Source organism: Dicentrarchus labrax, unplaced genomic scaffold, assembly GCF_905237075.1.
Source record: "Dicentrarchus labrax unplaced genomic scaffold, dlabrax2021, whole genome shotgun sequence".
In the NCBI taxonomy this organism is placed as follows: domain Eukaryota; kingdom Metazoa; phylum Chordata; class Actinopteri; family Moronidae; genus Dicentrarchus; species Dicentrarchus labrax.
In genome coordinates, this window is record NW_026136720.1 from 31,104,000 (window position 1) to 31,118,535 (window position 14,536).

General features: G+C 39.6%; 1 protein-coding gene across 2 annotated transcripts in view; it reads right to left on the reverse strand.

Moving 5' to 3' along the window:
- LOC127353436 (polypeptide N-acetylgalactosaminyltransferase 18-like) overlaps positions 1-14,536 on the reverse strand; it is a 155,418-nt gene that overhangs the window by 12,499 nt on the left and 128,383 nt on the right. Inside the window, exon 10 of one of the 2 annotated variants that reach the window (XM_051382682.1) lies at positions 7,359-7,523. In XM_051382682.1, the coding sequence (XP_051238642.1) occupies positions 7,359-7,523 (165 nt within the window). Of the gene's footprint in view, positions 1-7,358; positions 7,527-14,536 lie in introns of both variants that reach the window. The other variant, XM_051382681.1, reaches the window with a different exon arrangement.

Below are 14,536 nucleotides of genomic sequence, written 5' to 3' on the forward strand. Positions count from 1 at the left end.
TGCAGTTTGCTCACATATTGGCTGGCCGGAGTGTGTAGGTGGGATCACTTGATTGAACAAACTGTCCACACTCACACATACAGCACATACACACATGATCTATATATACACACAGACACACACACTCATGGAGAGAGGGACAGAGAGGAGAGGGAATATATCTGAGATTGGATTTACAACAGTTAACCTCTGTTTACATTGATCCCAGTGAAATACTAGACCACATTGTGTTAGTTAAATCCTATTTGATTTCTAATGATCGACCAGTTGAACCCTTTTATAAAGTTCAAATCTTTATAAAGAGCACTTTCATGTGAGACAGGTAGAATATTCCTCTCAAAATCCAATCAGCAAGCAAATTATCTTTTTTAGAGACGGATGAGAGAACCTCTTTAACAATAAATGAAAAAGGCAGAGATAAGGAGGGTTTCAAAATTTGCCTTATTATCCTCAAATATTGATTGTATTATGGTCTGTTGCACATTTGTTGATGATTGCTATTGTTTTTGCATCTGCCTCTTTGTATTTTACGTCTTCGTCGTCTGCATCTGGACACAAAAGACTTCACATAATCGAGTTTCTCAAAGTGTGACTCCATCGTGATGTCTCCCACCATTTGTGCAGTACCATTTTGAAGTCTTGATTTTGGCTTTATAATTGTCACCATGGCGGTTTGTCAGAGCCAGCGTACTGCTTCATCCGTTATATATACTGTCAATGGTTTACAGCTTTTTGTGCAGCCCCCAAGTGGCCAAAACAATCAACTGATGCAGGCTTAAGTTTGATCTGAAGACCTGAGATCTGGTTTACACAGTTTAACGATTAGCTGTTTTAGTTGTTTATATCAGTCTCCTGCGAAAATAATTATTGGTCCTTCTTGACTGGACAGATAGAACCTCAACTATAAAGTCTACAAACAATTTCAAGGGTTTTTTTTGTGGCTGTAGTCACCAATCATCGTCCAGAAAATGAATGGAAGTGGTAAATGTCGAGGCCTCCTCGTGAATCAGTCACTCTCATCTGCAGTGCGATGCCAGACAGATTCTGTCGGTAAACCATCTTTTTGATATCAATTTTGTTACTAAGTCACAGCCTTAAAAATCCTTTTTTCATTAAATGTGCTGTGTGAAATAGACTTTTCTCCCTGAAGTAGTCTAATGTTTTATTTCATAAATGTGTATTAATTTGATATGACACAGGAGATGGTCATTAAATAGGTTTAGGGGGTCCATCTCTGCTGCAGGAAATCCTGGTCATTATGAGAATGCTGAGCCGTTCTACAGATAAATGTTTCATTATAAAGACAACTTGCTTATTTTCCTACAAAACAGACCGTAAAAGCTGCTCTAATAAATATTTACAGTGGATCAAATGTCAGATCATACCGACAAACTAGAGACTCGACTCCGCTCTGTGGAGCCTTTTAGTTTTTGGTTTGGTTTACGACCTGCAACTTAACTTTTAAGGTTCTCATCAGCATTGTTTCTAAAAAATCCATTGTGTGCTGGCTGCCCAGCATGAAAGACGGACAAAGTTAGCAACTAGCTCGCAAAAATAGTGGAGCATTTAGCAGCGAAGGGGCAGATATTTCCCTCTGAAGTTGGCGAAGAGGTGGACACAAACATGACTCCATGTGAATGCCAAAATTGCTCTTGATCTGCTGGATGTGTAGAAACGTAGAACCCAAGCAATATGGGATTGCTGAGACCAATACTGATGGCCAACGTTATTATTATCATGACATTATACAAAAACCCATCTTGCCAGGCTTCAGTGTCTGCTTTTGTGGCCAATGGACAAATCAGCACCCTTTGAGGAATTGCTGGCAGGGTGCATAGAGGTCAGTGTAGATGCTGCTAGCATCAGCTATATCCAAGCTGGAGAGTATTTCTTAACTAACAGAAGAACGAAGACCAGCACTGAATCTCAATGGAAAAGATGGTTAAAGTTTCTCTGTGATAGATGGTTCTTCCAATTACCTGAGTATTTTTTGAAAGTGACTGCCCTTTCCCAAACAGTTCCCAGTAATGACTTCTCAGATGGTTCTGTGTAACAAACTATTTGGTGCCAGTAGGTTATAATATGGCGAAATTTTGAGCTGGAAGGAAAATATGTGGATTAACTATGTGGACTGTGCACCGATTTTGCACTGATGACTATGCAAAGGTACTCAGAAGGCTGGTTTCTTTAATAACTTTTAACTTTCTTAAATTTCTAGACATTGCTGAAAACTCTACTGCTTGCCACTGTATTGTGAGTCTTAGTACACTCTACTAGATACACTTTACAGTGACACCAATATATTACTAGAAGCATTTTTTTCTGATTACATACCAGAAAAACTGTTTTCCTATCGGCGCATATCGGATAACATATACACCGATAAAATACCAGTATGTCTGTGATAGGTCAATAACGGATCAGTTGGGCTCTATAAATAAGCCACTGTTTACTTACACATTTGCTATAACTACATTATATGGTACTACCAAAACAGTGGCCAACAAAAATCAATAAATGCAGGTTTAAAGAACAGTGCGGTCCAGACTTTATGTCTGTTGTTAAAAGTTATGTTAGAAGAGTTAAGTTCAAAGCATTCCGTGCACATCAACTTAAGGCCAATATTTTCACTACCTTATTTTACTGCATTGCACAAAATAGACTGATTCCCCACATTTTTGGCTGTCAGAAACAGCATGACTTCTGCAGTACTGGGTTTGACATTTTCAACTTTTACACTGCCTGCTGCAGTGGGCTGCTAATGGGACATTACAGCAAGGGGGCATAGTGGACTTCACTGATGGCTCTTACTGTATATGGTACAGTAGAAGAACTTAAGATCCATTAAAGTAATCACATTATCTTTCTTACCTCCTCTGCTGAAAAAACAGTCAATTGGCTTTCTTGTAGTGTGCGACCTCCTAAGTGACTTCCAACAAATGTAGTTAAAAGTCTGTGCTCTACCTCTTGGCTTCCCTGAGGAGTTCAGCTCAGACTGAGTGTACAGAAGCTAAGTTAGAGCATATACAAGCACACACATTCTGGTTCCCGCAATCTTTTACATGTGCACACATATACCTATGCACACATATATACACACAGACAAATATTTGGCATTTGTCCAGCACCTTGTCCTCAATTCAGCAGTGAGGCCGTCTGTCATTCTGCAGAGTGCAGAGTTGGACCACACTATTGATTCCCCGCTATTAAGGCGGGAACACTAGTTAATCAGTCGGTCAGACAGCCAGTCAGCCAGAAAGCCATCAGACAGCCAGTCAGCGGGTTGGCCGGCAAGTCAGGCAATCTGTCAGCCAGACGCTCAATCACCAAGTCATTCACCTCAAAGGATGTAGTGAGTAAAAGCACTGCATGGAAACAAAGAGCATAGAAGACTGGCACACCAAGCATGAAGTGCTTGTGCAAATGCAATTCATATAAAAGCTGAACTCGATGAGAATTTCATGCTGAAATACACACATTTCATCTTTACACAAGTGGGGAAGCAACAGCGAAGCACCTCGGCTCCCTACTTACTGAGGCATCACAGATTGCCTCTATTTACCATAATTCAATTCTGAATGACTAATATCTATATTTCTCCATCTAGAGATAATGCAAAGCACAAAGCACAGCCCATGAGTTGTTGCCGAGAAAATTGCAATGAAATGATATTAGAATGATATGGAGTTGACAGACTGACACACTGACCATCATTACTGCATCAGCCACTATTAGCTGGCATGGTGGCGACTAACCTGACTGTGGCAGATGGTTTGCCACACAGAACCATCTGGGATATAGTCATTGGGAACTGTTTGGAAAAAGGCAGGCACTTTCAAAAAATACTTGGCAGGTGATTGGATGAACCATCTGTCTATCGCTGTCTATCAGGGGCAAGCAATCAGATCAACAAACCATGAAACTTAGTCAAACTATTATTGAAGTCAGTCAGGAGAAGTGCAAAAACAAATTTCCATTGAGAAAAGCCTTCTGTTCTTTGCTCTTCTTTCAGTGAAGAAATACTTTCCAGTCCTGTTATAACTGCCCACCCCCGCAGCTGCCAGTACATCCTCAGAGGATGCTGATTGGTCCAGTACTGTACCGGTCACAAATGTATAGATGGAAGCCTGGCAAGATGGAGTCTCGCTTAATCTTGTGATTTCATGATCTTGTGATTTTGTGATCTTGTGAGTCTAGCAAGGTTAGAAAGTGACAGCTCTCTTTTGCTATCATACAAGGTCAGGCTTGGGGAGTAATGGATTACATTTAACTAAATTAAGTAATCAGGATACAAAGAAAAGTAACTGTAATCCATCACATCAGATTACAGTTAGATTTAGTAAAAATGGGGATTATTAGCAGGAAAAATTCAGTTTTTCTTTAAAACTACACTGATCTGAGGACACATCTTTGATGCTAAAATGATTTTTCATTTTCTTTTCTAAGGTTACATTGTTTTGTTGTCTTATAAAATACACTTGCATCAATGCGTCGTATTGATAATTCTATTCGTTTGTTTTTATTTGCACATTTGGATATTCAAAGCAGTGGTTACTCGAATACTGTAATACTTGGATTAGGTTACTGTTACTATTTTAACAGGTAATTAGAAATTTATTGGATTACATTTTTAAAGTAACCTTCCCAACCCTGTACAAGGTGGAGGACCCATCTCCACCAGAATAATAGATAAGTGGTGTCCATCAAGGAACAAATAAAAGCAGACCAACAAAATAAAAAGTCCACAGATGTCAGAAAACACCACCTGCTATATCAGAAAACGCTCCCCGCTCTCGGGCAGATTCTTGTGAGACAATTTTCTTCTTCCACTTTCCCTCTCTCTTTCTCCCTATTGATGGCTGTTCCCTTAGGGTCAAACTCAGTTCAATATTGTAAAAGATCTACTTATCAATAATTCACAAATACTGACTGCCTGCTTCACATGAAACGCTGCCTCCCTCTGTCTCTACTTCTCTTATTCGCTTCACTTTTTTTCAGCAATGCCTCTCTCCAACTCTTCCCTTCTCTTTACACTCCTCTGTTCTTTTTTCCTTTTATTCTCTCACCCTGCCTTTCTCTAGCTCTCATCTCTTTCTTAACTGCACTGTCTTCTGCCTGTATCTCTACACCTTTCTTCTTTCTCTGTCTCCACCTGTATGTCTTCTTTCTGCCATCTGCCTCCATCCACCTACACATTTTATGGTCTTCCTACACTAACATCTTCAAATGCTAAAGATAATAAATATAGATGCATGTATAAACATAAAATTCAAACACACATATCTGTATATTTCTGCTGTTTTTGGCTAGGCTTTCTGTGTGGAGTTTGCATGTTCTCCCTGTGTTTACATGGATAAACGGGTGCTCTGGTTCTCCGGGTGCTCCGGTTTCCCCATCATCAAAACATGTTAAGTTAATTCTTCAGTTAGTGCTCTTGAGCAAGGTACTGGCTCAGCTCTGGAGTTGGTACAGTGGCTGCCAACTAGTACTTAAGATGGGTTAAATGCAGAGAATAAATCTCACGATACGTTGTACTGTGTGTACGACTGTATATGTGACAATGAAGTTGATTCTATTCTATTCTAGCCTGTGAGGCCACAGAGAGAGAGAAGCTTTTGCATTGTATGTTGTTCAAAATGCCTACTGAAGCTTTAAATTCATTCTGAAATCCTCATAATTAAATGTGAAAAATAAACATAATTGTTAGGTCATTGCAGAGGCTAATCTGCATTAGTGTTCACCCTGTTAAAGGCCAATAACAGGGTTGATGATACCAGGGTTGACGGTTAGCATGAAAATGAAACAAAATACTAGAACTAATGATCTAATGCACACGGTAAGACAATGCATGCACTGGTGTGTGTTGTTCGATCTGACTGTTGATGATGTATACTTAGGCTGCTAGCATTCTGATTAGCATAAATTACACTGCATATGACAGCCATTAGGCATGTTAACAGTGTAAGTGTCTGTAATTATTTGCTTGGTTAAACAATATTCAACTTAATGTACCAACAGTGGTAGATGGTGGATAACCTTTCACAAAAAATGGTTAAAATTAATAAGGATACACTGATCCCACTTTTTATTGTGTAGCACTGATGTCGGCATGACGAGTATAGATTTGTGTTTTTGATGATTGCTGATCACTTCTGTCTAACAACTACCCTGCTTTTAGCAAGCATAGTATTGGTGCAGCTACTGATTTGGTTTACCACTAGGGATGTGACAGACATTTGGTATGCACACTTGCTAACTTTAATCCTTTTTCATTTTTAGGGAACAAGTTTGACCTGAGATATATGATCCAAAGTTGAACTTATTGTATTTAATTTTCACTTTTCTCCTACCCTTTTGAATCTTTCATACATCTCATATTTCATCTGCTCTGTTAGAAAAGCTAGTACAATCTCAGGCCTTATTTGACTTCTCCACCAAACTTTTTAAGAAAGAAATGGGCTTCTCTTATCAAAACCCCATGGGGATGTGCCTAATGGGTTTCATCTTTTTGACTTCTGACATAAGTTAGAAGTGATATTTCTGATTCTGGCCAATGCTAATTAGAGGCAGATTCCACTGCCAGTGTACCCAATGGCTACAGATACTGAGGAAACTGGAGAGCTGAAGGATGGTGAGGTATTGTCCTCCGAGGACACTGGACGATGGATGAGAGAGAGAGAGAGAGAGAGAGAGAGAGAGAGAGAGAGAGAGAGAGAGAGAGAGAGATATGAATGATAGTTAAGTAAGCTTCTTATTCAGTCTGATGTCTGAGACAAAAACAGCACACACACACACACAAGCGTACAAAGGCACACACGCAGACCAGAGATGCCTAGGGCATGAATACAGTAGTGTCTTCTTTATACTAATTATCCTGCTCCCTCTACTTATCTGTCACATTTTAAGACAACATTAAAAGTGTGAAGATTAAAAATAAGACAGAGGGTTGTTAAAAGTCAGAAACTGTGGATGTGTGAAAGCTCATTATCTAACTGAAGTAGATGTGCTTTTAAAAAACGCCTATCGCATAAAATAGCAGAAGAATGATCCATGCTCTAACAAAGCCAGTAGAGGAAACAAAGGGGAGAGGAAGAGGCATGAATCCCACATAACTGAATTGTAAAAATGCACTCTAAAACCATGGAGCTTTGGTCAAGCAGACATGAAACAGCATGGCTACATACAGATTGCCAATTAACAAACCAATATGATCAAAGGTGCATCCAAGCTGAGGAGGTAAAATGGGTAAACATGTGCACAGCTGGAATTTGTTATGTCCTTCTTGTGCATAAAGTGTCTCGCTGCAAAGACTGAATGGTGAATCTACAACTGCAGCCGTTTGTTTGAGTGTTGTTTACCTGAGAGAACGTCCAGGTGAGCTTCATGTGTTTGGTAGCCGCGTAGCTGCACTCCAGCAGCCTGGGTCTGCTGTTCACGTCCACCAGACACTTGTTGTCGTCATCGTCGATGGTCGGACTCAGCACTCCCAGGTGAAGCTGCTGGGAGCTGGTGTAGTAGACATTCTGCTGGGAAACAGAAGCAAGGACTGAGGATGGAGTACTCACCAAACATATTTGATGAAGGCCTTCAAGGGCCTCCAATCAGCTTTAGTAGCTTAAAGTAAGAGTCCTTTCTCCTTAGCTGTGGAAAAACTTCTTTAAGGTTCATTGTGGAATTCACAAAATCAAGTTGTGTTTTTGTGAGAATTTCTGAACAGAGCAGCTGTAATTTTAATTTCCTAAAGTCTTATTTGTATGCAAATGAATTTTAGCAAAATCTGGTTTTATATATAATATAGTATAGTATATACATACTGCATTGTATGTTTGAAGTTCAGAATCACTTTAGATGAGGGCAGCCTAAACCTTTACCCTTGGAAGGCCAAAACTGAAACCTTAAGGTTGGCCATGGCCAAAAAGCAAACACATGTTGGACTGTATTGTTGCAGAATGGTAATAGGATCCCAAGTTCCTTCATTCAGTGGTTCTCAACCTTTTTCCTTACCCCTGTTCTGTCACTGATGAACTGATTACCCCTGACTAAGTGACATATTTTATGGATATTTCATATTATACATATTTCATATTATACTTAACTGTACAATGGAACCAAGTAGTAAACACAATAACTGCAGGAAGTTTGTGTAAAATGAGCAATTTAATAAATTTTTTTATTTGATTTATTTTTAGAATCATACATACATAATAAGTTTCCTTTTTCAGTCTTTTCTTCACCCTGATGTCCATTGTTTTAATGCAGGACAAGGTTGTTTAGCAGTAAGTAAAGGCTCTGTGAATATAGCTTGTTCTCAGGTCCTCAAAATTCATATTTTCAATAATAATTTAAACTAAACTAAACTGTACATTAACATTTAGTTTTTCTCACAGAAATGAATGAAATGCTGAGATATAGGACTACCTATTTTAAAATTTTATAACATCCTCTAAAACCAAGAAGGCTTCACAACCCACTGTGGTCCGCTGTACTAAAATTATGTAACAGCTTTTTATATTTGGATTTTCAAATTGCTTTTTTTTTTTTTGAAACATGAGTTTAGATTTTTCATTCATATTTAAAATTTCTATACTTGTAACATGGAACATTTTCAACATAGTGAAACAGATGCACCTTTTTGTAAAGTTTTTGCTTGTAATCTGAAACTGTGTGACCGGTAGCTTGCATTTTTATTCATGTGCTTAATAATTTATATTTTTTATTCTTTTTTTTATTTTTTTTTTTTTTTTTTTATTTATTTTATATTTTTTATTTATATAAATATATATATAGGAAAAGGGGGGGGGAGCACTTGATCATGTTTTATCTACCATAGGGACTTCTGTATTGTGTATTTTTTTTTTTTTTTTTCGAAGATTGGGATGATCTCTTTCGGGAGAGACCTAAGAACAAACAAACATCTGTAGTCAGACAAACAAGAAACCTTAGTTAGACTGTCGGACAGTCCAACTTAGCAACCGATAGAACAAATAAAAATGAATAAAAACAATTACAGGGATCATAAAGCACATTGGATTAGGAAGATGTAAAAGAAGGGATCTAGTCTGAAAACAATTCTGCCAAGGTTAGTGTGTATGACATAGCTATAGTTGCCATTCACACACAGTTCAGTCATTAGCAGCAGGGAGTACTGTAAGTAGGTTCATTTTTGAATGTTAAGTGTATTTCTTTTTTACCTCACCTGCAAAATTTGCCAGGTCTCTAAATATTCTCACTTTAAATGTAGCGGGAAATAAACAGGCCACTTGCAACTGCTCTAATCAACAGAAAAACAGAAAGCAAGGAAGAAAAAGGAGAAGGAATGTGATGAAGGAGGGAGAAGAGAGGTCAGGGATGGAAAAGTAAATCCTGGCTTAATATTGGCTTGGGAAATTTTGCATACCTGGAAAAAAAAAAAACAGAAAAAAACAACACAAGGACATGGTAATGAATGCAAATGTTGGCCCAGTTTTGAAGCCTGCAAAATGTCTACTGAGATAAATCAAACACACCTTGTGTAGTTTAAAAATTCAAACCATAAAGAGAGACGTGCATTTCCCAGAGTCTGACAGAACAGCAGAAGATGAGACAAAGAATCACAGACAACCTGACACGAGTAAAGCAAATGAGAAGGATCAAGGTTGACACAAAATCCAAACAGGCAGGGAAAGTTGAGAACAAGGTGTAACAACGGAGTAAGCGCGGGTAACAGCGCTGCTCAGAACAAACGGAGACACCGGCTGTGTGCTCTGTGAGTGTGTGTGTTCGCCGAGGAGTGTGTGGAAGCTCTGAGGAGGTAATTGATGAGAATGATGACGGTCTTGCAGGAACAGGACATTTCTAGACAGGAGCCATTATCAGACTGTGAACCAGCCGCAGAGCTTTTACGCTGCTGTTTAAAAACACCCCAAGACAGACAACAGCGCAGATTGATGTGTGCATGCGCGTGCGAATGCTTCCGAGTTAGGATTGGTTTTCACTGTGTATGTGCATGTGCGCTAATACGAGTGATTAAACTTGCAGCTGTCAATAGATTGATGCTCGGCTGCCAGCAGAGGGCTTAATGCTATCTCCTCTCTTGTCACGGCTTCTTAAAACCTCTAATAGAAGGATTAGCACAGTGCTGCGTCAGACAGACCGCAATCTCTCCTGACAGATGTACACATTAACAAGCATGGACAGAAGAAAGCCCGTAAGCTAGGCTGATTTTCTGGTGTTTAATGTTTACCTTCAGCAGATGATATTTCAATCTGAGAAAAGTAAAAAAACAAGACTTGTGTTTTGTGATTAAATTTGTCACTTCAAGTGCTATGACACATATTTTAGATATAAAGACAGACAGAGGACCTTAGTTGGACTGTCAGCAGCAGCTTTTATGTAAAACAAGACTCAAAGTTCAGAGGCCCCTAAAGGGGGTCAGGGTGGATGGACATGGTCAACAGAACATCAGACTTTAACGCAGGTGACCACTGCTTGCTTCCTACTGACCGTCAACGCTGGTTTCTTTTAACTGTGGTTGTTGCCTTTCAAGAGTTTATTACTGCATGAAGATGAGCTTTCCCTGAACTCAACCAAGTAGTCTTTTGTTTGGCATTGATCAGCACAACTTCTGCAAAACATGTTCAGTGGTCTAAACTATTGTATACATCTGTTCACAGCAGATCTTCCAGGTCTGTGAAGAGAAGCCAACACTTTCTAATGGCCAGCAGGGACAGCTCCATTGACTGCAAAAAAAGGAGTCTAATAGTATTGGTCTTATGTAGGAATGACCCTACTTCTCACTTGATTTTTTAGCTCAGTGAACAGTTTCCTAATGAGTTTATGGTCTCAATCTCTAGTTTCAAGTCTTCTTCCACACAGCATGATGTTCATTTTGTAAATGATGGTCCCATTTAGAGTAACATAGACGATAAAGCAGGGTATGCTTTAGGGCATGGCTACCTTGTCACTGACAAGTCGTTCGCAGCGCAATGCACGGAAATATAAATATAAAACTAGACAGTGCTGATCAAATATGAATCAAGATTCTATTGATTCTACTGCATAAGCCATTTCTTGCTTTAAATCTTTTGAGAAACATAATGTAGTGGACTGTATCTATAATATGAGAATGTGTGTGACCAGGCAAGCTGCCATAGTTTACTGCTAAGGGCAGCCAATGAGAGCAGCTCAACTCACAGTACATCACCATTGCTGGCTCAGAAAAACCGACATGACTGACAGTCATAATGGGCATGAAAACGGTCCTCTGCAAATTAATGGGTGATGTCACGATAGGAATGAACTTGCATCACCAAACTACTTTCGGAAATCAGTCAGGTGAACCTGGGAACCTGTATACCTGAATGGCCGATTTTCACTTGCATCACAAAACCTCTGTGGTACGTTTATGTTATACTGCATGGTTGTCATGGTATCAACATTTATACTGTCTGTGAACTTTAGGTTAAGAAATTAACCCTAGTTCAACATGAGTAAGATATCTCACTATGGAACACACTCCTTTGTGGTGCCCCGAGAAGCTCTTTTAACCTACGCCAGTCCTGACTAGCAGACAGACGTGACGTCTGCTCCTTAGAGGAGGGACTTCCTCTTACTATAAAAGCCTGGCATAACGTACTGTCTTCAGTCTACAAACAATACCCAAGACATAGCCATACTACAAGAATGAGCACACAAATCTGTAGGGGGTCGCAACCCTTTCTATGATAGGCCATTGCAATAGACAAACGCTACTTTGTAAGTGGTTTTCCCACATATGGTGTGATGATACAAACAGCTGTTTGATTTCCTGAATCCAGCTGTCCTATCCACATATGTGTGCAATGCCTGCACTGGGCGGAGCGCATTAAGCTGTTCCTGTTCCTGTTCCTGCTCCTGCGTAGAGAAAGGAGGAGGGTGAAAGGCCAGCAGCTCAATTGGGCAGTACGATATGGACAGGTTAAAAACCTTCAGCAAAAACACGGGATTAGGTTCAGTAACACTTTCGAATCCCCCATTAAAAACGGCATACATGACAGATTTACAGACAATGCAAGGATATCACTCTTGCATTTAACAGAGGCCAGTGCGAGTAATAGGGCCGTTTTAAAGGAGATCGTTATAAGCTCTAGCTGCTGCAATGGCTCAAAAGGTGGGCGTGACATCTCTTCAAACACCATTGACAAACCTCATGGGGCAGTTAAGTTTCTGGTCAGCGGCCTGAGGTGCCGTGCTCCTTTATCAAGCTGGCCAACGAAAGGATTTGCCCCAAAGCCTATGTGACATGCTGATATAGCAAGTAAGTACACTTTTACAGTGGAGAATGCGTTTATCCAGCAGCTCCTGTAGGAACATTGGGATAAGGGGTATAGGACTCTGGAAAGCCATCACCCCCGCTTTTACGCATCAATCATAAAACGCGCACCATTTGCCATCATATAGGCATGTAGAGGAAATCCTAGCGCTCTGTATAGCCCGGTTGTAGGTCAAATGTAACCTTTCATGGGTCAGGTCCGTACCTGACCGTACTTGATCCATATCTGAGCCACCACCTCGCAGTGGAGTTTACAATCCTTGTAGCGGGGGTCGCCCCTGGACAGTAGATCTGCCCCCTGGTTTAATATGTGCATGGCTTGTGCCTGGCACGTATAGGCGAGAGCTGCTCCACATAATCAGTCTGTGTGCCAATGTGTGCAGCCCCGCTTGTCTGTTGATACATGCCACTACTGTGGTAATGTCCGTCCTGACCAGAACATGTTGCCCTCTCAGAAAGGGCAGAAAATGTTTCAGTGCCAGTGAGACAGCTTGGAGTTCCGTTCCCATGGTAACGGCTGTAGACAAGAAAGCCGCATGTACATCTACAAGGGAGCAGAGTGGTGATGCACGCCGTGGAAACCAATACTGGGAGGTGGTCGTGGCGCATCAGGTTCAATCTGAGTGAGGCCACATGTACAAACAGCCAAGTGGGATGACTGCCAGAGCTGATGCCATCAGCCCCGACCAGTCTTACACAGACTCTCTGCATGGTGGCTACCACTGGGCTGAATAAGCCTTTCTGGTCCACGGGGACGTCGAGCCATGGTTCTTTTGGAGGCTTGGACAGCACACCTGTGCAGGCAAAGGTCCGTAGCCATGCACAATTCGTCCCAAGCGGCTGGAGTTGGTGAGGTTGACATGTCGTCTTCTAACTCAGCCTGATCATTTTCTATGTGTTGTTCTGGAAGGCATGGAACACTTTTTGTCATTTAATTGGAGGATAACATTAGCAATCACCCTTTTGGAAGCTATGAAGCTGTAAGGAGATCTTGTTTCAAGCAAGTGTTAAAAGGACAAACAGACGAACCAAAGATAATTAAATACTCAGCAGGTAACATAATATTTTCATATCTTTTTTCTTAAGTATTTTTTTGGGCTTTTATTGCCTTTATGATAGGTACAGCTGAAGATAGACAGGAAAGCGGGACAGAGAGAGGGGATGACACGCAGCAAAGCCCCGCAGGTTGGATTCGAACCCTGGGCCGCGGCAGCAAGGGCTCAGCCTCAGTACATGGGTCGCCATATCTTTTAAATAAGTTTTCATAATTGTAAAGGAAATTATATTGTTATTTTAATTATGTTCTTCTAATAAAATGACATAAATATCAAGCTTTTTTCCATAATGACTAAGTAAATACTGCTTTATTATCTTGATCTCAGTATACAATACAATTATACAAAAGGCAAGGTTATCAGATGAGCCAGAAACATAAAAAAAACAAACAATAAAAATGAATATGTCAACAAATAATACAGTAGAAGTAGAAAATTATTAAAAGAAAAATTAAGGAGTTGAAAAAACAACTGGCTGGAGGTTACAGGAAAAGTATTATTAAGCTTTATATTTTTACACTGCATTTAATCAACTATGTTATTTACACTGTAAAACCTGACAACACATCTCAATAAATGAAGTTTTGTTGTTAGTTCTTTTTGAATTTTAGATGTATTTGTATAAAGAATTTGTATAAAGAAGACACATTTAAGTTACTTTATTCAGATAAATCCTGTTCGCACATTTTAAACAAGTTTGGAGAAATGCGGCATATGAGTGTAACATACTTACTAGTTTTAACTTCAATTAAGTGAATGAAATTGGTACAGCACTTAATTTACCCATGTTACCTTAACAATAGATTCTTGTTAAGGTAGTTACTTATATTAAAATCAAATATCTTTTATGCTTAAATTGTTTGAGTAAATAAACTTAAACAGTTTAAGGCAATCATTTCCTTATACAATTTGAGTTGAACTAACTCATCAGATTTTACAGTGTATTGATGCCTTCAGTTATATTTTTGACTCATCTAAATAGTAGCAAGAGAAAAAACTGTGAGAATCAACATTAATAATGTACAGCAAACTTTTTAAAGTTATCATTTATAAAAAGACCATCGCAAAGCCTTGTGAACTCCAGCACTTTTCTGTGCTTTGTTGATCTACCAAAGATAATAACACAGTTGACCCCACACAGCGCTGAGCTATAGACAAACCCACTTGTTTGCTACCTGGATGTGTCTTTGTC